Raw genomic sequence first — 26,192 nt, forward strand, 5'->3', positions numbered from 1 at the left:
AGCTTCAACAAGTCCTTCCAATGAACACTCAGGACTGATCTCCTTTAGGATGGACTGGTTGGATCTCTTTGCAGACCAAAGGACTCTCAAGAGTCTTCTCCAACACCACAGTTCAAAAGCATCAATTCTTCAGTGCTCAACTGTCTTTATAGTCCAGCTTTCACATCCATATATGACTATTGGAAAAGCCATAGCCTTGACTAGACGGATATTTGTTGGCAAAGTAATGTCTCTGCTTTGTAATATGCTGTCTAGGTTGGTCACAACTCTCCTTCCAAGAAGTAAGCATCTTTTAATTTCATGGCTGCAATCACTATGTGCAGTGATTTTGGATCCCCCCAAAATGAAGTCTGCCACTGTTTCCACTGTTTCCCCATCTATTTCCCATGAAGTAATGGGACCGGATGCCTTGATTTTTGTTTTCTGAATGTTGAGCTTTAAGCCAACTTTTTCACTCTCCTCTTTCACTTTCATCAAGAGGCTTTTTAGTTCTTCACTTTCTGCCTTAAGAGTGGTGTCATCTGCATATCTGAGGTTACTGGTATTTCTCCCAACATTCTTGATTCCAGCTTGTGCTTCTTCCAGCCCAGTGTTTCTCATGATGTACTCTGCATATAAGTTAAATAAGCAGGGTGACAATATACAGCCTTGATGGGCTCCTTTTCCTATTTGGAACCAGTCTGTTGTTCCATGTCCAGTTCTAACTGTTGCTTCTTGACCTGCATACAGGTTTCTCAAGAGGCAGGTCAGGTGATCTGGTATTCCCATCTTTTTCAGAATTTTCCACAGTTTATTGTGATCCACACTGTCAAAGGCTTTGGCATAGTCAATAAAGCAAAAACAGACTGCTGTCCTTATGAAAAGGGGAAATTTGATCACATAGAGACACCAGTGATACTTGAACCAGAGGAAGGACCCTGTCAGGACACAGTCAGAAGTTGCCATCTGCCAGCCAAGAAGAGATCAACCCACTGGCCCCTTGATCTTAGACTTCCAGACTCCAGAACTATGAGAAAATAAATTTAAGTCATGCAGGTGTTTTGTTATGGCAGCTCTAGAAAGCTAATATCACAAGTCTCAATGTCGATTTATTTTTTCCATGGCCAAGGTGGCCAAGTGCATTCACCATTTGCTGCTGCAAGGTGTTTCCCTCAGTTCATGTGGTGATGATGTATATTGTCTTTCAATGACCCTGGTTCTTTCTAGGGGACTTTTGTGGGGGATTTCTGTGGTATTCTTCATGGAGTATTTCTTTTCCAGGTCTCTTGTCAAAATAGAAACTCCATATTATCAAAAATTGGCAGATTGCACCATTGTGAACAGCAGAGTCAATGATCATTTATTTCTCTGATTTCTTAATTTCTTGTCTTTTCTGGCTTCTAAAAGATTTCCGTTACTTTCCTGCTAGCTAAGACACACATATTAAAAAGTGGTGTGTGGTGTGTATGTTTAATACGATTTTTTTAACTTTTCAAGGTATTTCATTTGGGGAGAGTTTATGGAGTGTGTTTTATGATGTTGTCAAAAGCAAAATCCTGAATTACTTTGAAGTTGTTTTTTTTTTTTTTCTTTTGTGATAAAGCAATTTGCTCTTTTCTGCATGTTGCCAGTGTGATCATAGTTACTTGCTTGCTTTTCAATCCAACTGGCTTGTCATTAAACTCAGAGACAATCTATATTAAGTAATTGCCAGTGTCTCTGATTGAGCTCCCTGGAAGTAGACCCAATTATCCAGCTCATGTTGAAGGAGGTGGATCTGGGTGCTAAATTTTCATGTCTACCATATTCAGTTATATGTACTTAATCATGATACAGTCTTGTTGGAATGATATTTATTTACTAAATTAGTTGAAGCTGAAATAGCCAATTTTTCTTATGTAAATAAATTTTAATCCAATAAATTCTAAATATATCTATCAGTCATGGTGGTATATGAAATACACTATTTTAGTGAATTTCATAATCAGGAAAAAAAAAAGCAATAGCTTAAAAACTTAAAAATTTGTGGTCAAAAGTGGAAGTGTTACTTGCTTCGTCATATCTGACTCTTTGCGACCCCATGGACTGTAGCCCACCAGGCTCCTCTGTCCATGGGATTTCCCAAGAAAGAATACTGGAGTGGGTTGTGATTTCCTCCTCAAGGGGATCTTCTCAACCCAGGGGTTGAACCTACTTCTCCTGAATTGGCAGTTGGGTTCTTTACTACTGAGCCATCAGGGAAGCCCACATGATGTGAGATAGAGGTCCAATTTCTTTTTTTCCTACTTGTATGCCTATTTAAAAAAAATAAAAAATTAAAGTTCCTCTTTTTCCTATTGATCTCTCATAATGTTTTTGTTTCATAGTAATATTTAATAAATGCATGAGTCAATTTCTTGACTGTCATATTCCCCTAATCAATTTTTCTTTCTCTGTGCCATGCTTAGAATCTTTTAATTACCTTAGGATACTAGGTCTTGATATCTGTCAGGTAGAGAGGATATCTACTCTTTATTCTTCTTCACAAAATGTATTGTTTAATCTTTCACCATTTATAGAATCAGCTTATCAATTTCCACAAAATTGCCTATGTGATTTAGATTGGAATTTTATGTAATTTTTGGTTTATTTTATAATATAAATACCAAATTGTTTATCAAAGCAATTGGGACAACTTAAATTATGCTGGTAATTAATAAGAAACCCTTATTAATTCGAGAAGGAACTTTTAGAGTATAATTTCCAAAAGGTTAAAAAACATGTCCTTCATACAAATATGAACAGAAATGTCAAAACTTGTACTCAACGCATTAATTAATGAGGGATACAGCACTACTTTCAAACTGGTAGAGTATTGAAGAAGCTAGGTATTTCTAGGCAATGCTAAAATAAGATGTCTGGGTTAGTAGTCTCACCTCTAGAAGTTCTATGGAACATTTGGTGTTTTTTCTTTTGTTGGGTGGAGACTTGTTGCTTAACTACTTGACACAACTCTACTCACTAAGGTCTGTTCCTTCCCTGTTGAAGAAATGCACAGAAAATGTAAAGTCAAGGTGAGCAGTTTATTAAAAGAACATCTTGAAACTTTTTTTCCTGCTTCCAAATTTTGGATACTTTTTCTGACAAAATCAATAAAAAAAGAATTGACAGGAAATGTTTCTCTAATATAACATTTTCACGTTTTTAACTATGCCATTGTCTATCCTCATGGACAGTTTTAGGAAAAAAAAGTATTGGGAAAATTCTCTGAGAGAAGTTGTTTGCCTGTTAAAATGATAAGATAATAAACAGGTTTTTATATCACTGCTACATTATTTGTCATCTACATAAGTTTGAATTAATTTGATATTTACATTTTATGTTCTTTAGTAAAAAACATGGATGATATATTTATTATTTATTAGAAAAATGCATGATTATTTTCCTGTATTTTTTTCATAATCAACCAACAAAACTTAAAGTTACACATTCCGTAAGCAAATTGTGGGAAAATGGTCGATCATTAATACAGAGAACCATATAGAAAACACTATACAGTTGTTAATAATAATGATCTAGACCCACATTCTCTATGTTTGAGTAAACATAATTATGTTATAAATCTGCAGGTGTAAGATATTTCCTTCTATACTGTTGTTTAAATAATTGAAATGTCGCCAGGCGTTTGTAGATAAAGCAAAACTAAGTTTACTTAAACTCCCTGAAGCTAGGGATTAAACATTAGCCATGTTTCATAGGATGATGTTAGAATTAAGATCTTTATTATAGTTCAGAATAAGTGTAAGAGGGATCTTTACGGTGAAAGGGGTTTCAAATGATCAAAATTTGTGATAAGTCCCTTTGAACTGGCGGAAACAACAAAGTGAGGGTTTTGAAAGAGTAATAAGACTATGCAAGTCTTGTGAATAATGATGTATATTGTCCCCAGTAAGTTGATCTGGAGAGATTTTCTGGAGTAAACAGTGAAGTTATTAAATAAAGTTTATTTATAAAAAGTTTATTTATTAATAAAGTTTATAAATAAATTTGAGTGCTTTATATCCTTATTTTTCCAAAGCAAATGCTTCTTGGAGGAATCTTCAGTTCAGTTCAGTCGCTCAGTCGTGTCTGACTCTTTGTGATCCCATGGACCGCAGCACGCCAGGCCTCCCTGGCGTGTTATTTGCTATTGTCTAGTTGTTTGTCTCACATAGAAAGTATCTCTTTAACTTTTAGAACAACCATGTTAATGGAAGTAATATCCACGTTTTTTAGAGAATAAAAGTTAGGAGATCTGGTAGTCAAATGCATATCATTTGATCCCAGTGTCTGTGCTCTTATCCCTCTTAGCTATTATGCTAAAGTAAACAAAAGGAACAAACAAAAGGACATACCAACAAACGATTGTGGGGATGAAGTCAGTTTCCCTAGAAAACACAGTTGTTTTATTGTAGTATTTATTGAGTGAAATTCTATTTGTGACTGTTTTCTCCCCCTTTTGCCAGGTTGTGCAATCATGTCTTTAATAGTATTCAACCTCTATGATTTTTCTATTGAAAGTCATGTATGTTACTCAAGTGTGACTTCCCTGGTGGGTCACAGGGTAAAGAATCTACCTGCAATGTAGGAGACCTGAGTTCAATTCCTGGGTCAGGAAGAACCCTTGGAGAAAGAAATGTTTACCCACTCCAGTATTCTTGCCTGGAGAATCCTGTGAATAGAGGAACCTGACAGACAACAGTCCATGGGGTCACAATGAGTCAGACATGACTGAATAATTAACACTTTCACTTTTCATGTTACTTAAGAAAGAATATTAAGCAATAAAAGAAATCCTAAAGGAATATGTGTCCTCAGTGAACTGTGTCCATTACTGACCTGGGACTTCTTCCTTTGAGGTGCAGAATGGAAGAGGCTGCTTGGAGGACTGATCTCAAATCTAATGTCACTGGGGCAAAGAATTAAATAAAACTAAAGGTGCTACTTTCACTGCATGTGCAAGTGTCCATGTAGTTTCCAATTTCATACTAACAATTAGCATCCGTTGCACATGACCAAACTATTTGAGATCCAATGATTCCCTCCCCGAAAACAAACACATTTCTCCTCAAACTGGGGTTTGCTACTTGATCATGGCACCCATTCATAGCAGTCCTGGGCTGTGGGAGCATCATTATAGTTTCCTTCAAGGTTTTAAAATGACTGGTGCAAGAGTCCAATCTGAGTTAGAAGTTACATGGTGCCTTCTTTCCTCTTCTTATAAGAATACAGAAAAGAAAAGAGGGTTTACACATTGTAGTTGATGGGACACTTGATTAGGAGGTTGTTAGGTTTGTAGTGGGGTTGTGCTACCTATAAGCTTCTAAATCATTCTGTGAATAACAGCTTTATATTTTAATAATATATGTTTGCATATGTGCACATTTATGTATATATATATTAATATTTTATGGGTGTGTATATATAATATGTATATTTATAACATCGTATGGGTGTGTATATATACATATATATGTATATATATATGTGTGTGTGTGTGTATATATATATATATATCTCTTTATACCCTTTATAGTCATTAAGTCATGTCCAACTCTTTGTGATGCCATGGACTATAGCCTGCCAGGCTTCTCTATTAATGGGATTTTCCATGCAAGGATACTGGAGTGAGTTGCCATTTCCTTCTCCAGGATATCTTCCCAACCCCGGGATCGAACCCAGGTCTCCTGCATTCCAGGCAGGTTCTTTACCACTGTGCCACCCCCGAAGTGTAACTTTATACCCAAAGCTAAATCCTCACCTAGCTTTGTTTATCTTTTGCTTCCCATGCTCAGGTTTAAATTAAATTGAGATTACTTAAATTTAATTATTTTAAACACAATGAGGAAGTACAGAGAGAAGGTCTTGAAAATGAGCATTGCACATCAGAACGTGAGTTTTCAAACTGAAGAATAACTTGAATTCTTGGGCTCACTTCTAATTTGTTTTCCTCTGAAAGCCACAAGATTGTGTGTTTCCACTTACTGGCAAGGTGTGATTACCAAGGAGTGACAAAATCATAAATGCAGTCATTGAGGGGCATCAGCATTATGTTACCCAGAATGAAAGAAAACGGATGAGTGATTAGCACCCCATAATCTTTTCTCATTACTTTACATATATCTGTCTAAAATCATGTATTGCTGATCCTGCTCACAGAGCCAGATATTGCGCTGTATCTCACTGAACACACTGTTTGTTGAACTCTGGGTAGGCAAGGCATGAGCTAAGAGGCTGGAAGAAATCTCAAGGAGTTGCAGAACTGCAAGAGACGTTTATTATCTCCTGGATGATGCAGCAGCCATAGCAGCAGCCGTAGCATAATCTAGCGAAACACAGCCTCTCTCCTGACTGGCACAGTGGCCACAACAGTATCCTCTCCTGCTGCTGCAGCTGCCGTCGCAGTAGACACACTATATTCTCTCGTCTCATGGCTGACCCAATGGACACAGCCAGTGACACAGCAGTAATGCCACTGCTTTTTAGGTGGAGCTCACATATCTCTACAGCACAGGGTAGCTCGTGACCAAGCCAGTACCTCCTGAAGGTATGCACACTGCTGTAAATGAGCTTAGCTGTTATATAGTCATTATTTATAAAATGTGCGGCAAGGGAGCCTGAACACGCCATCTTGGCTAATTTGCTCTCTCCCCACCCATCACTATATATATATATATATATATACATCACTATGTATTTACATATATATTTAAATACACATATATGTACATGCACATATATGCATATATATCAGTTCAGTTCAGTCACTCAGTTGTGTCCAACTCTTTGCGACCCCATCCACCGCACGCCAGGCCTTCCTGTCCATCACCAACTCCCGGAGTCCACCCAAACCGATGTCCATCAAGTCGGTGATGCCATCCAAGCATCTCATCCTCTGTCATCCCCTTCTCCTCCTGCCCTCAATCTTTTCCAGCATCCGGGTCTTTTCAAATAAGTCAGCTCTTATCAGGTGGCCAAAGTATTGGAGTTTCAGCTTCAACATCAGTCCCTCCAATGAACACCCAGGACTGGTCTCCTTTAGGATGGACTGGTTGGATCTCCTTGCAGTCCAAGGGACTCTCAAGAGTCTTCTCCAACACCACAGTTCAAAAGCATCAGTTCTTCTGCATTCAGGTTTCTTAATAGTGCAACTCTCACATCCATACATGACTCCTGGAAAAACCATAGCCTTGACTAGACAGACCTTTGTTAACAAAGTAATGTCTCTGCTTTTTAATATGCTATCTAGGTTGGTCATAAGTTACCTTCCAAGGACTAAGTGTCTTTTAATTTCATGGCTGCAGTCACCATCTGCAGTGATTTTGGAACCCCCAAAATTAAGTCAGCCACTGTTTCCACTTTTTCCCGTCTATTTCCCATGAAGTGATGGGACTGGATGCATTGATCTTTGTTTTCTGAATGTTGAGCTTTAAGCCAACTTTTTCACTCTCCTCTTTCACTTTCACCAAAAGGCTCTTTAGTTCTTCTTCACTTTCTGCCATAAGGATGGTGTCATCTGCATACCTGAGGTTATTGATATTTCTCCCGGCAATCTTGATTCCAGCTTGTGCTTCTTCCAGCCCAGCATTTCTCCTGATGTAATCTGCATATAAGTTAAATAAGCAGGGTGACATTATACAGGCTTGATATACTCCTTTTCCTATTTGGAACCAGTCTGTTGTTCCATTTCCAGTTCTAACTGTTGCCTCCTTATGAGATGTTACTAACTAATGGAGATGGGAATGTTAAGCATGTATAATTATGAAAAGAATAAGATGGACAGAAAGATGTTGGCAGGTGACTTAGGAAAGACTCCATAAAGTTTTTAAAGTGAGGTTATTGATGTGTATAGTAAAAATTGGAAGCCAAGTAGAAGCTCCTTGGAAGCCCTTGAGCTTGAACAATTGAGGCTAATTCTGAGGGGATGAAAAATTGATAGTAGGCTCATTTATTTATATTTTTACAAGGTTCCATTTGAATGGTTCAGTTCAGTTCAGTTCATTCCCTCCGTCACATCCAACTGTTTGCAACCCCATTGACTGCAGCATCCTTGCCTCCCTGTCCATCACCAACTCCTGGAGCTTACTCATACTCATGCCCATTGAGTCGACGATGCCATCCAGCCATCTCATCCTCTGTCGTCCTCTTTTCCTCCCACCTTCAATCTTTCCCAGCATCAGGGTCTTTTCAAATGAGTCAGTTCTTCCCATCAGCTGGCCAATGTATTAGAGTTTCAGCTTCAACATCAGTCCTTCCAATGAACACCCAGGACTGATTTTTTTGCAGTCCAAGGGACTCTCAAGAGTCTTCTCCAACACCACAGTTCAAAAGCATCAATTCTTCAGTACTCACCTTTCTTTATAGTCCAACTCTCACATCCATACATCACTACGGGAAAAACCATAGCCTTGACTAGATGGACCTTTTGTGGGAAAATAATGTCTCTGCTTTTTAATATGCTGTCTAGGTTGGTCATAACTTTCCTGCCAAGGAGTAAGCGTCTTTTAATTTCATGGCTACAATCACCGTCTGCAGTGATTTTGGAGCCCCAAAAAATAAAGTCAGCGACTGTTTCCACTGTTTCCCCATCTATTTCCCATGAAGTGATGGTTCCAGATGCCATGATATTAGTTGTCTGAGTGTTGAGCTTTAAGCCAACTTTTTCACTCTCCTCTTTCACTTTCATCGAGAGGTTCTTTAATTCTTCTTCACTTTCCACCATAAGGGTGGTGTCATCTGCATACCTGAGGTTATTGATATTTCTCCCAGCAATCTTGATTCCAGCTTGTGGTTCTTCCAGTCCAGCGTTTCTCATGATGTACTCTGCATATGAGTTAAATAGGCAGGGTGACCATATACAGCCTTGACGTACTCCTTTTCCTATTTGGAACCAGTCTGTTGTTCCATGTGCAGTTCTAACTGTTGATTCCTGACCTGCATGCAGATTTCTCAAGGGGCAGGTCAGGTGGTCTGGTATTCCCATCTCTTTCAGAATTTTCCACAGTTTATTGTGATCCACCCACTCAAAGGCTTTGGCATACTCAAAATTGGTAGCTTTGTTAAATAATTTAGTTACCAGAAGTTAGGAGTGAATATTTAGAAACAGATAAGAACCTGCTTTAGAGTCAACAACCAAAGGGCAGAATTAAACAAACACTACTCAGTATCCCTGTGATGGTCTGGTGTTTGCACTGTTCTTTTGTAATACTTCACAGATAACCTGGAACTGCCCTAATAATGAAAAATTAACTTGAAGAGAAGGCAGAAAGCAAGAAGTAGTAACTGAAAGACCAGTGTCCCAATTCTGTCTCAGTACTAGCTATAAATCTGGGCAAATCACTAAAATTATTTGAATTAAACTTTTTTTTAATAAAGTAAAAGTGATGGCTTCTTTAGTCAAGTCATAGCAACACTGTAAAAATTAATAAATCAACAGTAGTGGAATTTTTTTTTCTAAATGTTTATTAAATCATGGGGAGATGGTGCAAATAAACAAGCACATCCAAATTAATTAAAAAAAAAAAAACAAATTGCAGGGAATGACCGTTCATCACAAGGCAGACCAAGTTGGAGTAAGGAAGAGATTTCAAGGATTCAGCCCACTACAAACCCAAGTAGTTTATCCTCAAGTAATTATAACCTATGGAAGAAAAGGAAAATGGCTTTATTTCTTCCACTGGACTAGCAACTCAGAGTCCTTAAGGTTTGTACGAAAGAAGGAACTCAGTACCACACTACCCCTTCATTCAGGCATTGGATGGAAATAGGTCCCTAGTAGGTCTCAAACAATTTAAGTATTTAAGATATAAGCATAAACAAAACTCAGCATGGTCCCACCCTCATAGAGTTTACAATCTAATGGACTTATGTCATATTACTGAGAAGTGCTACTTTCACCATCATGAAACATGATTGGAAGAGAAGGACACCAGTTAGACCAGAGAGTCCAGATCAACACTCCCTTGTTTGAAATGAGTGCAGTAATTGTAAAACTGATACATGGACAGCATCAGAGGAAGGCAGGAAGGGAACAGCACCAAGGAGACACAGAGGAAGAATTTTCCTTTAGTAATGATCTGTGTCTACCATGAGTTCCCAAAGAGAATATCTGGAAAACTTTGGCACCCTAAACAGAGTCCAAGGTATTATCAATGCTCAAAAAAAAAAAAAAAAAAAAGAAAGAAAGAAAGTGTTCCTGAAAGATTGATGCATTAACAACCTGGGTCACCATTATTTTTTTGTATTTTAATGTTAGTAAAGAGGAATTTTAAGACTGAAATAAGAAAATTGCCTTTTAACAAGATATTGCATAGTTTTTATGCTAAATTCCAGTAACCAGAGCAACATAAAATGGGAAAAAAAATTGAAATCAGTATTAAGTCCTTGATACTGTTAAGGCAAATTGATGATGGTTATGCAAGAAAACAAACAAACAAACAAACAAAGCAACAACCATACAGCACTAAGAATTGTTCCAGAAAATAACATATCTAGGAGATTTTCAGTTCATATTTGAAGAATAGCATAAAGACAATAGCCATGAATCTTAGTTATGCACGTAGAATAAAAGCTTCTAAAATAAAATGAATCCAGCAGTAAATTACATAAATAGTTCACTATTACAAAAACAATATTCCACGACTGAAAAAAAAAATTGGTTAATATAAAAACACCTAAAAATTGGGCTTCCCTGATGACTCCGATGGTAAAGAATCTGCCTGCGATGTGAAAGACCTGAGTTTGATCTCTGGGTTGGGAAGATCGCCTGTCGGAGGGCACAGCAACCCACTCCAGTACTCTTGCCTGGAGAATCCCATGGACAGAGGAGCCTGGCGGGCTACAGTCCTTGGGATCGCAAAGAGTTGAACATGACGGAGCGACTAAGCACATGACAATATAAAAACAGCTAAAATAATTTACCAGGTCAGTAAATCAAGAAAAAGCAAAAATACATCAACTAATTGATTCAAGATAGTTGTGTTTTTTTTTTTTTTTTTTAACAATCAGTATTCATTCATTCCGGTTATGATTTTTAGTAAAATACAAGTATTCATTGCAATTTCATGATCAATAATGTAATTACGGCTAAAGCAGTAGTTGCCTTCTAGAAAAATGTACCATGGTTATTTGATTGTTGTTTTCATCAAAAAGTTCTGGTCGATGTAATAAGACAAAAATAATGAAAAGCAAATACAGATATTGGAAATTTCCAGATGACATGATTGTCTGCTTGGAAAACTCAAAAAAGAAGCGTGATAAATATCACTACCTATAAGAGAGTTCAACATGGTTGTCAAATAAAATATCAAAAAAAGTTAAAGGTCAGAACAGCACAGTTTTAGAATAGTAAACAAAATGATAGGATCTGCCCAAATAAAGCAACAACCAACATATTATTAACCAATGGTAATGTATGTCAGTAAGAGTAGATATGGTGTAGTAATGGTTGCAATTCTACTTCATTTTTATTAACTACAATCACATATCCACTATTCTATTGGGATAAATGAGACAAAATGATCTTCAATTTTATTTTGAGGATAAAATGTGAAAAATGACATTTTAAGGACTAATGAGGGCATATTTGCTCTAGTGTATTGTTCAAAAGTGTATGGTTTTAGAATACACTAAAATTACCTACTGGATAGAGGTCAGTTCAGATAAAGTTAGATGGGAGGAAGGAAATCATAAAACAAGAGAAAAGAAGGAAGAGAAGAAGGAAGAAAGGAAAAAAGAGCAAGGGAGGGAGGGAGGGGAAGAAGAAAAGAGGGAGGAAGTAAGTAAAACCACTACTTAGGGAACTACTAGTGGATATTTTAAAGCAGCTAAAGGGAACTACTGGAAAGGGAACTACTAAGGATATTTTAAAGCAGCTAAAATCATGAAAAAAAATGGGAAATATAAAAACTAAACTCTGTTCCACACAACTCCCTGAGTACTAGAGAAATATCTGGACAGTTCTCAAAATATACGCTATACTAAGCTGCCTGGATTCCTTTACGGTTGTCATGGATCAAATAAGTCTCCATTCTATATTATAAATAATAAATCTAAAGGACATTTTTTTGTACCTGATGGAAGACAGGGTTCAAAAAGTGTTTTGTTTATTTTTTGTTTTTGTTTTTGTTTTTTTCATTTTAGCTTTGAAAAGTGTTTGTATGAATGTATGCTTTAATATCATCCATGTTCCTCAGTGATGTTGACTCAGATCACTAGATTAATTAACTGTGTTGCTTCACATGATATTATAATGAGAATGGAATTCGGAAGTTATTTAATGAGAGACCTTACACCATGCAAAATCATTTTCACTTCAGGAAAAAATCCAGTCGCTTGCAAGCTGTTACTTAGTCTTTGGCACATTTATATGTATTGGAGAATTCTCAACTTCATAGTGATGGCCATTTCAGTACTGGGTAATATTCATAATTCTCATATTTTCTATAATTAATTCTATACATCACATTACGAATCATCTCATTTTAATAATGATGGTCATTTCAGTGTTTAAAGGCAGCCGTTGAGTAAGGTTAAACATTTCCAGTTCCTTAAACTTGTCCTTATATGAAATGCTTTCCAGATACCTCATTGTTTGCTTAAGGATTTAGACAATCTCATTTTAGTTAAGATACGCACCTCTGCTGTATACCCAGTCCTGCACTCCAGGTAATATCTGAAGAATGCGCTGATACTATTATAAGCTTGATAATTCTAGGGAGCAAATCCACATGGCTTTTGTTTTATTACTTGTACAATAGCCATATGTCCTTCTCAAATTTGCGTTTGTATCCATAGCAAATTTGAATTAATATAGCTTAATATCAGTGTCACAGTTACTTTATTAAAATGAACTTTCTTTCACGTGATCAACAAGGGAAGCAGGTCCAGTGATGGCTTTCCAAGATGCCAGTGGAGTTGTGGGTCTTCCCGTGTGTGCACGCATTGTGCAGGGTGTGTGAGTGTGAAGGTTTGCATACATGTGTAGGGGTGTGTGCATGTGCACAGGCATGCATATAGAGATGTTCTGCTAGAAGATATTATTGCAATTTCTATGGCTGCTTTCTAGAGAAATTAACAAGTAAAGAGAATCTTGATTTTTGTCATAAAAGGATACAAAAGAAAGAAAATGTTTATGGGAGAGAATATTGTCTTTAGGGATAAGAGATAAAGTTGGAACAATTCAAGATTTTAGAATGTATAACTGATAAAACTTAGTTAGCAATTGATAACAAAAGCCCTTTGTTTTTACTGCATAAGAAATTGCTTTTAAAATATTCATAGATCTTCTTGAATATGCACTTTAGAATTTAGGAGTGAAATATTTCTCTAGGACATGAACATCTTCCTGTCAATTATTTTCTCCCCTGTTTTTATCTCTTGAGTATCCCTACAAAACAAAAATCAAAAGCCAGCATCCAAACTATCTACTTTATATACTTTATCAAAATTTTGTGATATTTAGTTCAGTTCAGTCACTGAGTCATGTCCACCTCTTTGCAACTCCATGGACTGCAGCATGCCAGGCCTCCCTGTCCATCACCATCTCCCAGAGTTTACTCAAACTCATTCCGTTGAGTCAGTGATGCCATCCAACCTTCTCATCCTCTGTTGTCCCCTTCTCCTCCTGTCTTGAATCTTCCCCAGCATTAGGGTCTTTTTTTAATGAGTCAGGTCTTTGCATCAGGTGGCCAAAGTATAGGAGTTTCAGCTTCAGCATCAGTCCTTCCAATGAATGTTCAGTATTGATTTCCTTTAGGATGGACTGGATGGATTTCTTTGCAGTCCAAGGGACTCTCGAGTCTTCTCCAACACCACAGTTCAAAAGCATCAATTCTTCAGTGCTCAGCTTTCTTTATAGGCCAACTCTCACATCCACACATGACTACTGGAAAATTCATAGCCTTGACAAGACTGAATTTTGTTGACAAAGTAATGGCTCTGCTTTTTAATATGCTGTCTAGGTTTGTCATAACTTTTCTTCCAAAGAGTGAGAGAATTTTAATTTCATGGTTGCAGTGAACATCTGCAGTGATTTTGGAGCCCCCCAAAATAAAGTCTGTCACTGTTTCCACTGTTTCCCCATCTATTTACCAGAAAGTGATGGGACCCAATGCCATGATCTTTGTTTTCTGAATATTGAGCTTTAAGCCAACTTTTTCACTCTCCTCTTTCACTTTCATCAAGAGGCTTTTTAGTTCTTCTTTGCTTTCTGCCATAAGGATGGTGTCATCTTCATATCTGAGGTTGTTGATATTTCTCCCGCAATCTTGATTCCAACTTGTGCTTCATCCAGCCCAGCCTTACTCAAGATGTACTCTGCATATAAGTTAAATAAGCAGGGTGACAATATACAGCCTTGACACACTCCTTTCACTATTTGGAACCAGTCTGTTGTTCCATGTGCAGTTCTAACTGTTGCTTCTTGACCTGCATACAGATTTCTCAAGAGGCAGGTCAGTTGGTCTGGTATTCCCATCTCTTTAAGAATTTTCCAGAGTTTGTTGTGGTCCATAAAGTCAAGGGCTTTGGCATAGTCAAGAAAGCAGAAGTAGATTTTTTCTGGAATTCTCTTGCTTTTTCAATGATCCAATGGATCATTTGACCTCTGGTTCCTCTCCCTTTTTAAAATCCAGCTTGAACATCTGGAAGTTCATGGTTCACGTGCTGTTGAAGACTGGCTTAAAGAATTTTGAGCATTACTTTACTAGTGTGTGAGATGAGTGCAATTGTGTGGTAGTTGGAGTATTCTTTGGCATTGCCTTTCTTTGGGGTTGGAATGAAAATGGAACTTTTCCAGTCCTGTGGCCACTGCTGAGTTTTCCAAATTTGCTGACTTATTGAGTGCAGCACTTTCACAGAATCATCTTTTAGGATTTGAAATAGCTCAACTGGAATTCCATCACCTCCACTAGCTTTGTTCACAGTGATGCTTCCTAAAGCCCACCTGACTTCGCATTCCAGGATGTCTGGTTCTTGGTGAGTGATCACACCATCGTGACTGGGTCGTGAAGATCTTTTTTGTATAGTTCTTTTGTGTATTCTTGCCACCTCTTCTTAATATCTTCTGCTTCTATTAAGTCCACACCATTTCTGTCCTTTATTGTGCCTATCTCTGCATAAAATGTTCCTTTGGTATCTCTAATTTTCTTGAAGAGATCTCTTGTCTTTCCCGTTTAATTGTTTTCCTCTATTTCTTTGCATTGATCTCTGAGGAAGGCTTCCTTATCTCTTCTTGCTATTCTTTGGAACTCTGCATTCAAATGGGTATATCTTTCCTTTTCTCCTTTGGCTTTGCTTCTCTTCTATTCACAGCTATTTGTATGGTGTCCTCAGGCAACCGTTTTGCCTTTTTGCATTTCTTTTCCTTGGGGATGGTCTTGATTCATCTTGATGGTCTTGATCTTGGGGATGGTACTGTGTCACGAACCTCCACCCATAGTTCTCCAGGAAAAGTTAAATATTGTTTGTGTTTGTGAGCATTAAATTGTTTTCTAATTGTTTTTGAAATCTTAACTTATAGTAAAGGTATTTAAGATTATTTGAGAAAATTTCAGATGATGATTATTCGGTATTCACCGAGTTTGAACACAATTGTGTTTTCACTCGTTATTTTGAAAATTTTATTTATGCACTATCGTTTGAGAGAAGTTGCTAGAGTTCCGGGAGAAAGCAAATGCATTTATTAGAATGCTACTATGTTTTAGAGTGTTGCTATCAGTTTACAGGTGATTAAAGGTAGAATATTCAGTCCCTTAATTGATTTGTCTCGTTTGTAACTTACCTCTGGTGACTTTAATGTTCCAGTTGCCAGTACCACTCCTTTGTTGATCAAGCAATATTTAATATAATACAGATAAATAAATAAGAAAGTAAAGTGTCCCATATGTCGTGTCCCAAATAGGCTCAAGGTAAAGAGAAGCCTTACTAAAATTCTATTTCCAAGCCCAGTCCCTTAAGATTCAATAGATCTGGGGTGGTTAGTTCAACCTGAATTTTTTAAGCATCCAGTTGATTCCTATGACAGGGAAAAAATTGGGAATACACTGATGAAAAATTATTCTACAAACACATATGAAAGACTTTTGCACTATTGCTGTTTTGAGCTACCAAGAAAGCCCTGAATCATATATTCCACTCATTTATCTAGTAACATACATAACTGAATTAACTGCATATGATATCTAAACTGAGTATATCTTGAAAATTAGAGCATAACTGGTACTCTCCAAAAAATCAGTGTTTTAACTCGCATCATTTTCTATGGTGGGGATTCGCTCAAATTATATAATGTATTACATCACGTAATTTATTTTTGTTTTCATATATCTTACTCTTTAGCTTAATTGTGTTTTTATTTTTTGTTTGCAGGGTGCAAGTTGAATTTTATATGAATGAAAACACATTTAAAGAGAGACTAAAGTTATTTTTTATCAAAAACCAGAGATCAAGTAAGTCTTTCATTTTATTCCCCTGTCTATATTTTGTATATATGTTCACTGTAAAAAAAAAAAAATACAGCTATACAGTTCTTTTTCAAAATATCTTTTATATACCGTAGTAAACTTGATAATCTCTGTCAGGCATTAATGTTTAAAAAGCAGTAGATGTTGCCTCTGGTGATGTCAAAGTATCCTGACACCTTTACATCTTCAAGTCTGGTATCATTTAGTAGAATTCTGAGTGGACCATTTGGATTGATAGAAATACTGAGGAAAATCATTTAAATGAGCGTTCCCCATATTTTCACCTAAAGCTTGTTTTGAGAAGACTCTGGTGATTCCAGGTGACCATAATGGGGAAAAATTTTCTGATTTAGCATTTAGTAGGGGCAAGCTTTCCTATCACACCTAATAGCAAGAAACATGTAGGGTGTCCTAAAATGTACAACACCTTTCCCTGGAGATTTAAAATCAGGAAGTGCAGAGCCAAGCTCAGCATATAACATCCCAGGAATTCTTGCCATAAAATACATTTGGGAAACTTTGGAACTTCAAGAGGGCATGAAATTGGCATAGTCACTGTCCTCCTAAGCCTGTTAGGGGTTGAAGTGTCAATCATACTTCTTACCTCTCCACAATACCATGTATTTTTGAAAAGTCATATATAGTGAACCAATATGCAATTTTTTCATGTGATTATTGCTTAAGATGTCAATAAGCAATGGAAATAGATTGGTTTTGACTTTACTCTTTCACAGTTTGACCTCTGAATCCTCTTGGGTGGTTTAATGTGCTTCTGTAGAGTTCATAGAGAAAAACTTGAGTTATGAAAAGTTACCTGAATACTAACCACAGAAGTATTTCAATCTGTAAGGGACACAGATTAGAGACTCTTAGTGGCTGGTTAGCTCAGGGTTAGGTTAATAATAACTAGTGCTTCTCTAATCTGATTCATTAGAGGTCGCAGATATTACCTGAAGAGGCCACATTATTTGCATAAAAGGTTTCCTTTATTTTAGTACTAAAAATTCTGTCTCTCCAGGCCAGAAAGAATACCCAGCTTTGACTAAACTATCATTTAAGGAGACCAGTTCTATAAAACCAGGGCAATTTCATTAACAGTTTAAAAGACTTTATTAAAAAACTAACCTGTATGTACCTAGCATTTTAATAGGAAAACCAAGGAAAAATTACACAATTAATAAGCATTAATCTTTTACTGTTAAATATTACCTTAAGTACACTCACCTATAGGAGAGTAAAAACAAAATGGCATTTCATTTGTAGATTTTATTAAGAAATAATTATTGGAAGACCTTTCTCAGAATTTTATTCATAATGCATAAATCTGGTACCACCTGATAATTGCAGGAAAGGTAATGCTTCTATTAATCAGATTTTAAGCACATTTTGCTTAATGTTAATTGCTCTTCTCCACATCAAATATCACAGCCATGTACAAAGATACATACATGGCTGTGTTATTTCCCACAAAAAAGTTTTTAAGATTTTGCCAGTATTTAAACCTATAATGAAAAGTTAGTTAAATCTCAAAAATGGGAGTGTGAGTGTGTATATTTCCCATTATATGCTATTAGGATTTCTTGGTAATTCTATAATTACTATCTAAATGTATAATACATAATTATATATGATTATAATTTCTCTATAATCAAATCTGCAAGGTGCTGAGAAGATACAAAGTTTAAAACTTATCCTTGTGAATTTTTAAGCAGCTAGATTTTCTGGCTGATTAAAATTTATCCCAAAATTTATAGATCTATAAAATGGTTAAACTTTTAAGTATACCTAGACCAATCTTGGTTGGATATGATTTTTATGGCTTCAAATGCTCAGAAGTTGAATTACTTAGTGTATAATATCCACTATCATTTGTGGTTTGTACAAACTGTCATTCTCATTTTTTATTTCAACCTTCAGGCACTTAGAACTTCAGAGTGGGTAAACATTATGGTAGTGTAGTTTCTAAACACAATTTAAGTGCTGTACTTAAAATTGATATTTTTGACAATTCTTTTTAGTTATCTGTGAACTGAGTTTAAATGAAAATCCAATTTTTGTTGTTTGTTTAAAGGTCTAAGAATACGTCTGTTCAATTTTTCTCTCAAATTATTAAGCTGCTTATTATACATAATCCGAGTGCTACTAGAAAACCCTTCACAAGGAAATGAATGGTAAGGTGTCTTTGTCTGATTTTCTGCAATATTATTTTAATTAGTTTAAATTGTATTAAAAGTTTTGAGGTAAAACTGGTAATAACATTACATTAGTTTTAGGTATACAACATAATGGTTCAATCTTTGTATACATCACAGTAGGTCTGGTTACTGTACATCACCATATAATCCATCTCCTTTACCCATTTTGTCCCCATCCTCACCCTTTCCCTCTGACAACCAGCAGTCTATGAGTTTTGTTTCATTAGATTTTTATTTTTATGTTTACATGCAAGTGAAATCATATGGTATTTGTCTTTTCTCTAACTTATTTTATTCACCATAGTGTTTGCTAGGTCCTACCATGTTGTCACCGATGTCAAGCTTTCCTTCTTTTTATGGCTGAATGACATTCCACTGTGTGTGTGTGTGTGTGTGTGTGCGCACCTTCTTTATTCCTACATTCATCAATAAACACTTGAGTTGTTTCCATATCTTAGCTACTGTAAACACTACTGCAATGAACACAAGGGTGTGTATATCTTTTTGAATTAGAGTTTTTTAGTTTGGGGAGGGGGATATAAATACCCAAAAGTAGAATAGTTGGGTTATATGGTAGTTTTATTTTTAATTTTTTTTGAGGAGCCACCAAACTCTTTTCCATAGTGGCTTCACCAATTTACATTCTCACAAATCACATAAGAGGATTCCCTTTTCTCTAAAACTTTCAATACTTTTTCTTTTTATTATGCCCATTCTAACAGGTATGAGGTGATTTCTCATTGTGATTTTGAGTTGTATTTCCCTAATACTTTCATTTCCCCAGTAATCTTGAGAAAGTTTTCATGGATCTGTTGGACATCTGCATGTCTTCTTTGAAAAAGTGTCTATCTGGATTCTGTGACAATTTTTATTCTTTTTGTTTCTTTGTTTGTTTTACCATTGAGTTGAATGGGTTCTTTAATATTTTGAGTATTAACTCCTTTTCAGATAAATGATTTGCAAATATTTTCCCATTCTAGGTTGCTTTTTCATTTTATTGATGGTATGCTTTCCTGTGCAGTAGCTTTTCAGTTTGAAATAGTCCCACTTTTTTTTTTGCCTTTGTTTTTGACATCAGATTCAAAAAATCATCACCAAGGCCTATATCAAAGGACTTACCACCTGTTTTCTTCTAGGAGTCTTATGGTTTGGTTTCACACCTTACATTCAAGTCTTTCATCCATTTTGGGTTAATTTTTATGTACTGTGTAAGACCGTGGTCTTTGTTGTTGCTCTGCTTCCCAGGTGGTTCAGTGGTAAACAATGCATCTGCCAGTGCAGGAAACGTGGGTTCAGTCCCTCGGTCAGGAAGATCCTCTGGAGGAAAAAAAAAGGCAACCCACTCTAGTATTCTTGCCAGGAGAACCCCATGGACAGAGGAGCCTGGTGGGCCACGGTCCAGGGGGTTCACAAAGAGTCGGACAGAACAACAAAAACAAAGATAATGGTCTAGTTTCATTTTTTATGTGTGTTCTATTTTCCCAGCTCAATATATTGAAGAGACTGTCTTTTCCTCATTGTATATTCATAGCTCCTTGGTCATATGTTACTTGACTATATATGTGTGTATTTATTGTTGGGCTCTATATTCCGTTTCATTGCTCTATGTATGTTTTTAATGCCAATACCATGCCATTTTTGTTGCTATAGCTTTGAGTATAGTTTGAAATCAGGGAGCATGATTCCTCTAGGCTTGTTCTTCTTTCTCAAGGTGCTTGGCTATTTAGGGGTTTTTGTGGTTCCATATAAATCTCTAAATTGTTTGTTTTAGTATTGTGAAAATGTCTTTGGAATTTTGATAGAGATAGCAATCTGTAGATTGCTTTGGGTAGTACAGACATTATAGCAATACTAATTCTTCCAATCCAAGGGCACAGGATATCTTTCTATTTCTTTGTATCTCATTTATTGAATAATTTATTTTATCAGTGTCATAGTTTTCAGCATACAGGTCCTTTCACCTCCTTGACTAAATTTGCTTCTAGGAATTTTATTCTTTCTGATGCAATTGTAAATGAGGTTCTTTCTTAATTTCTTTTTCTGATATTCCATTATAATTTATAGACATATGTATCCACAGAGAGTTGGTTCCAGGACCCCAGCACAATACCAAAATCCACAGATGCGCAAGTCACTTACATGAAACGGCATAATATTTGCATATAATCCGTGAACATCTTTGCATATACTTTATGTCATCTCTAAATTGCGCATAATACAAATCTAGTGTAAATGGTAGTAAATAGCTGCTAGTATTGGGAAAATTCAAGTTTTGGTTTTTGAAAATTTCTGGAATTTTTTTTTTTCCAGATACTTTTGATCCATGGTTGATTGAATCTGCAGATGTAGACCCCATGGATAAGGAGGGCTAAATGTATGTTGATTTTGTATCCTGCAACTTTGCTGAATTTATCTATTGGTTCTAACAGTTTTTTGGTGAAGTTCTTAAAGTTTTCTGTAGGCAGTCTCATGTAATCTATAACTCATTTCAGTTTTACTTTTGTTTTTTTCCAAATTGGATGACTATTTCTTTTTCTTGCTTAATTGCTGTGGTGAGAACTTATAGTACTACATTGATAAAAGTGACAAGAGTGGTCATCTTGTCTTGTTCCTGATCTCAGAGGGAAAGCTTTTAACTTTTCATCAAGTATGATGTTAGTTGTGGGTTTGTCATATATACGACCTTTATTATGTTGAGGTCCGTTCCCTCTATACCTGTTTTGATAAGAGTTTAGAAATTGTTATAAAACCAAAACATAACACACACATTTTTGTGGCACTACACAGTATTTAGAAAGTCCTGTTCTTCCCCACCTACCTCCTTCCTAACCACCCCTCTAAAGGACGAGAAGTTGCTGACCAGATTGAAGTGAGCCCAAGATACTCACTGGGCTGTATTTTCACAAATGAACAGGGTCGCTATATTAACAGGCTTCCCAGGTGGCACTAGTGGTAAAGAACCTACCTGCCAGTGCTGGAGACGTGAGAGACCTAGGTTCGATCCCTGGGTCTGGAACATCCCCTGGAAAAGGGCATGATGACTCACTCCAGTATTCTTGCCTGGAGAATTCCATCGACAGAGGAGCGTGGTGGGCTGCAGTCCATAGAGTCTCAAAGTGTTGGACATAACTTAAGCACAGATGTTGAATCAAAATTCGACAATGTCTTTTCTGTATCTGTTGAGTTCATGATGTAATTTTTTATATATTTGGTTAAAGTGGTTAGCATTAATGAGACGTTGAACCATACTTGCATAAATGAATCCCAGGAATAAAGCCCATTTGATGTATTCGTACCAAGTTGCTTCAGTGGTGTCGACTTTTTACAACTCTAAGGACTGTAGCCGGTCAGGCTCCTCTGTCTGTGGGATTGTCCAGGCAAAAATACTAGAGTGGGTCACTATGCCCTCCTCTAGGGATCTTCCTGACCCAGGGATCAAATCCACATCTTACATCTCCTGCATTGATGCAGGGGCTCCTTTACGACTAGTGCCACCTGGGAAGCCTGTGTATCTCATAACTAATTATTACAGTTAGTTTTACTACTTTTTTCTTTTAACCTTAGTAACAGTTTAATAAATGGTCAGTCCCTTAGTTTTATTGTTACGTACCTTTACCTGTGAGATTTTTTTTTTTTACTGTCTTATGTTTTCTTGTTACTGGATAGTGCCTTTTCAGCTTAAAGAAGTCCCTTTAACATTTCTTTAAATGGGAGTTTAGAGGTGATAAAATCCTTTGGCTTTTGCTTGTCCGGAAGCCTCTTTATCTCCCTTCAATTCTAAGTGACAGCTTTGCCAAGTAGAGTGTTCTTGGTTGTAAGATTTTTCCTTTCAGCAATTTGAATCTGTCATGCCATTCTCTCTCAGCCTGCAAAGTTTCTTCTTGAAAATCAGCTGATAGACGTATGTAACTTCCCTTGTATGTACAAAGTTTTTGTTCGTTTGTTTGTTTTTTCTGTCTCTCTCTTGCTTTTAATATTCTCTTTAACTTCTGATATTTTTATTATAATGTGTCTCTTTCCGGGTTTGTCTCATTTGTAACTCTCTTGTCTTCCTGGAGCTAGATGTCTGTTTTCTTCCGTAGGTTAGGAATATTTTCAGTCATTATTGCTTGTATAAACTTTCTGTCCCTTTTCTCTCTGTATGTCTTTCTTGTTATCCCTATCTTGTGTATATTGGTCTTTTGGATGGTGTCCCATAAACCCCTTAAGCTATCTTCACTCTTTGTCATTTTTTTTTTCCTTTATGCTGCTCTTACTGAAAGAATTCCACTATCTTGTCTTCAGGTTTGCTGTTTTTTGTTGTTGTTGTTGTTGTTTTCCTTCTGCTTGATCTAGTCTTCAGCTGAAGCCCTTTGTTACATTTTCCAGTTCAGTTATTGGATTCTTTAGCCCTGTGACTTTCATTTTGGTGCTTTCTGACATTTTCCATCTCCTTTTTGAACTTCTCACTGTATTCATGTTTTCTCTCAAGTTTGCTGAGCATTTTTATGAGCATTATTTTGAACTCTTTATCAGATAAATTACTTATCCCCATTTCTTTAAAGATTTTTAAAAATTCAATATTCTTTCTTTTGAAACCTATTCCTCGGTTTCCTCATTTTGCTTTTCTCTCTGTGTTTCTTTGTATTGGACAAAATGGGGAACCTCTTCTAGGCTTGAAGGAGGGTCCTTATGTAAGCTGTGAACCTTATTGTTCAGCCCTGCCCTAGCTCTTGGTTATCTCTCAAATCTTTGTAATTGTTTAAACACCCTGATATATTCTTGATAAGTTCCAGATTTTGAGGTTGTACTAAGCCCTGTCATGTTCAAAGGTAGAGGTCTCAGTCAGCCCCTAGTTTTGGCTAAGTGGAAGCCAGACCCTCAGGGAGCAGCTTTAAAGTCCTGTGGGACCACTGTCTTTGCTGGCCTCCAAACAGGTGATTTGGATGTGACAGTTCCACAAGTCAGGGCTCCAGATGAGTGTGTATGCTCCTCTCTGTGAGATCCTGGTGAGCTGTGGCAAGGCCTGAGAGAGTGCAAAGATAGCATTCACTCCCCTGGCCTTCGCTGACTAGAACTCCTCTGTAACCTCTCGAGGTATGGAAGCCCTGAAGCTTCCCTCACACTGAAACTCCAGCACAAGAATATAGGCCTATTTTAGTGGCAAGCTGGAGATGTGTTTCAGTCTTCTGTGTCATGTCGTGGGGGTGGTAGCCTGCCCAAACTGTCACTCCTGGTTGTTTCCGTCTCCTGGGGTGCAGAAGTGCAGGCCTCCAGAGCCAGGTACCCAAGGGGCATCCACTGTATGAACTGCCTGTGCCTGCAGGCTTCAGTGGGGCCCCAGGATGGGGGCACGTGGTGCTAGCAAGGAGGAGCACAGAGATGGCAGCTGCCAGTGCCTCTGCTTCCGGATAATGTCCAGAAAGACCCCTGTGCCCTTGGCAGTTGCTTTAAGATTGGCTAATGCATCTCCTGCCTACGTGGTCTAGGTGGTTTTCAGACTGCTGGCTTTTCTCTGGGTCTTAGGCTTTCCAGGTGGCGCTAGTGGTAAAGAACCTGTCTGCCAATGCAAGAGACAAAAATGATGAGGGTTCAGTCCCTGGGTTGGGAAGAGCCCCTGGAGAAGGGCATGACAACTCACTCTGGTATTTTTGCCTGGAGAATCCCATGGACAGAGGAGCCTGGTTGGTTACAGCCCGTAGGGTCACAAAGAGTCGGACACGACTGAAGTGACTGAGTATGAGCAGGGTGACTTAGTCTGCATGAGGTGAAATTTGCTCAGTCATGTCCGACTCTTTGCAACCCCATGGACTATACAGTCCATGGAATTCTCCAGGCCAGAGTACCAGAGTGGGTAGCCTTTTCCTTCTCCAGAGGATCTTCCCAACCCAGGGATCCAACCCAGGTCTCCCGCATTGCAGGCAGATTCTCTACCAGCTGAACCACAAGGGAAGCCCATTTCTTTTAGCACTTGGTTCCATAATTCTAAATAATAAGTGTACACTGGTCTTCCTTGGTTTGCCATCTTTGGATAGTAACGAGGAGCTACCTACTTTGGTAGATCAAACTTAGTCTGCATATGAGCACCTTAAGAGCAGGCTTCCTGTACCCCCACGCCTTTTGGGTCTCCTGAACCTAAATCCTACTGGTTTACAAAGCTGCTGTTTTTCTAGGCTCATTTCTCCAGGTCCCAAGAGTGTCTGTGTGGAGCACAGAGAAACCCTGTGTGGTGAGATCCCTCCTGGCCCTGGGTCATTGTGTCAAGGGCAGGGTTTTTGATAATACTGCATCTCTGCATCTCCTTGTTATGTTGTTTAGCCACTCAGTCGTGTCTGACTCTTTGCAACCCCATGGACCATAGCCCACCAGGCTCCTCTGTCCATGGGATTCTCCAGGCAAGAATACTGGAGTGGGTTGCCATTTCTTCCTCCATGGCATCTTCCTGATATAGGGATTGAACCCAGTCTCCTGCATGGGCAGGTGAATTCTTTACCACTGAATCACCTGGGAAGCCCCTTCCCTCTCCTATTGGTCTCATTGTGGCCCTTGTATTTCTCTTTGTGGAAAAGTTGTTCCGCTAGTTTTCGGGTCTTTTTCAGAGGAAATTGATCCATATATGGCTATAGATTTGGCATGTCTGTGGAAGAGATGCGTTCAGGATCTTCCTGCACTGCCATCTTGAATCACCTCCTGAATTGTAGTGTAAGTTTAAAGAATGCTGTATGGAATTTATTTCTTAAATAAGTGTTTGTCACAAAAAAAAAATCGATCTGGTTTTCAGTTAATACATGAATGTAATCTTTGTAGGTTCTTTTAATATCTCTTGTTTTTTTGTGTGTGTTTTGTTTATCTAATTGTCTAATGCTAATACTTTCCACCTACCCACACAATTTTTATTGCTAGTTGAAATACTGTAAGTAATGCTTTGAAATGGATCAGTCTCTTTAAAAACCTCAATACTTTTCTGTTCTTGATTCACATATACTCCAGAGAAGTTTACTGTTTTGTATTCTAGTTTTGTACATATTTTCAGTTATAGTTTAGAGGCCACTTTTAAAAAAAGTTTCTTGAGGGCATTATTCTAAGTGAATTAAGTCAGACAAAAAATTAAATATTGTGTGATCTCACTTATGTGAGGAAAATCTTAAGACAAAACAAAGCAACAACAAAGCTAGTTATTTACTTTTGAATAGAAACAGCATTTATTTAGCATTTACTGGGATGCTTAATTCAAGTCTCAGATTTAGCTTGTGTAGTTCTTTATCTAATTTGAGTTAAATGACATTGATTTATTTTAACTTACTTTTTCATTCATTATTGCTTTTATTAAATTGCATATCTAGTCCTTTAAGGTTCTCCTTTTAATTTCTGTCCTTGCTAGAGGCAGTAGGAAAGGGGACTGGCTGTGTGATGGCCTGAATAATTATTATCTCATCACACACCTTGAATCTCTGTCCAGCCTACTGAACTGAAAATAATATTCAATGCTGAAAACAAATTTGATGGCTAACTTCTGTACAATTATTTTTTCATGTAGAGGTTTGCCTAAGAAAATTTA

The 26,192-nt window shown here is 37.2% G+C and overlaps 1 protein-coding gene across 4 annotated transcripts in view; it reads left to right on the plus strand.

Annotated features, from left to right (window-relative positions):
* KCNT2 (potassium sodium-activated channel subfamily T member 2) overlaps positions 1 to 26,192 on the plus strand; it is a 429,544-nt gene that overhangs the window by 106,868 nt on the left and 296,484 nt on the right. For all 4 annotated transcript variants that reach the window (XM_043924233.1, XM_043924236.1, XM_043924234.1 and 1 more), the window contains exons 2-3: positions 16,366 to 16,445; positions 18,532 to 18,631. In XM_043924233.1, coding sequence (XP_043780168.1) covers positions 16,366 to 16,445; positions 18,532 to 18,631 — 180 coding nt within the window. The remainder of the gene's footprint in view (positions 1 to 16,365; positions 16,446 to 18,531; positions 18,632 to 26,192) is intronic.

This window comes from Cervus elaphus, chromosome 14 (assembly GCF_910594005.1).
Source record: "Cervus elaphus chromosome 14, mCerEla1.1, whole genome shotgun sequence".
Taxonomy (NCBI): Eukaryota; Metazoa; Chordata; class Mammalia; order Artiodactyla; family Cervidae; genus Cervus; species Cervus elaphus.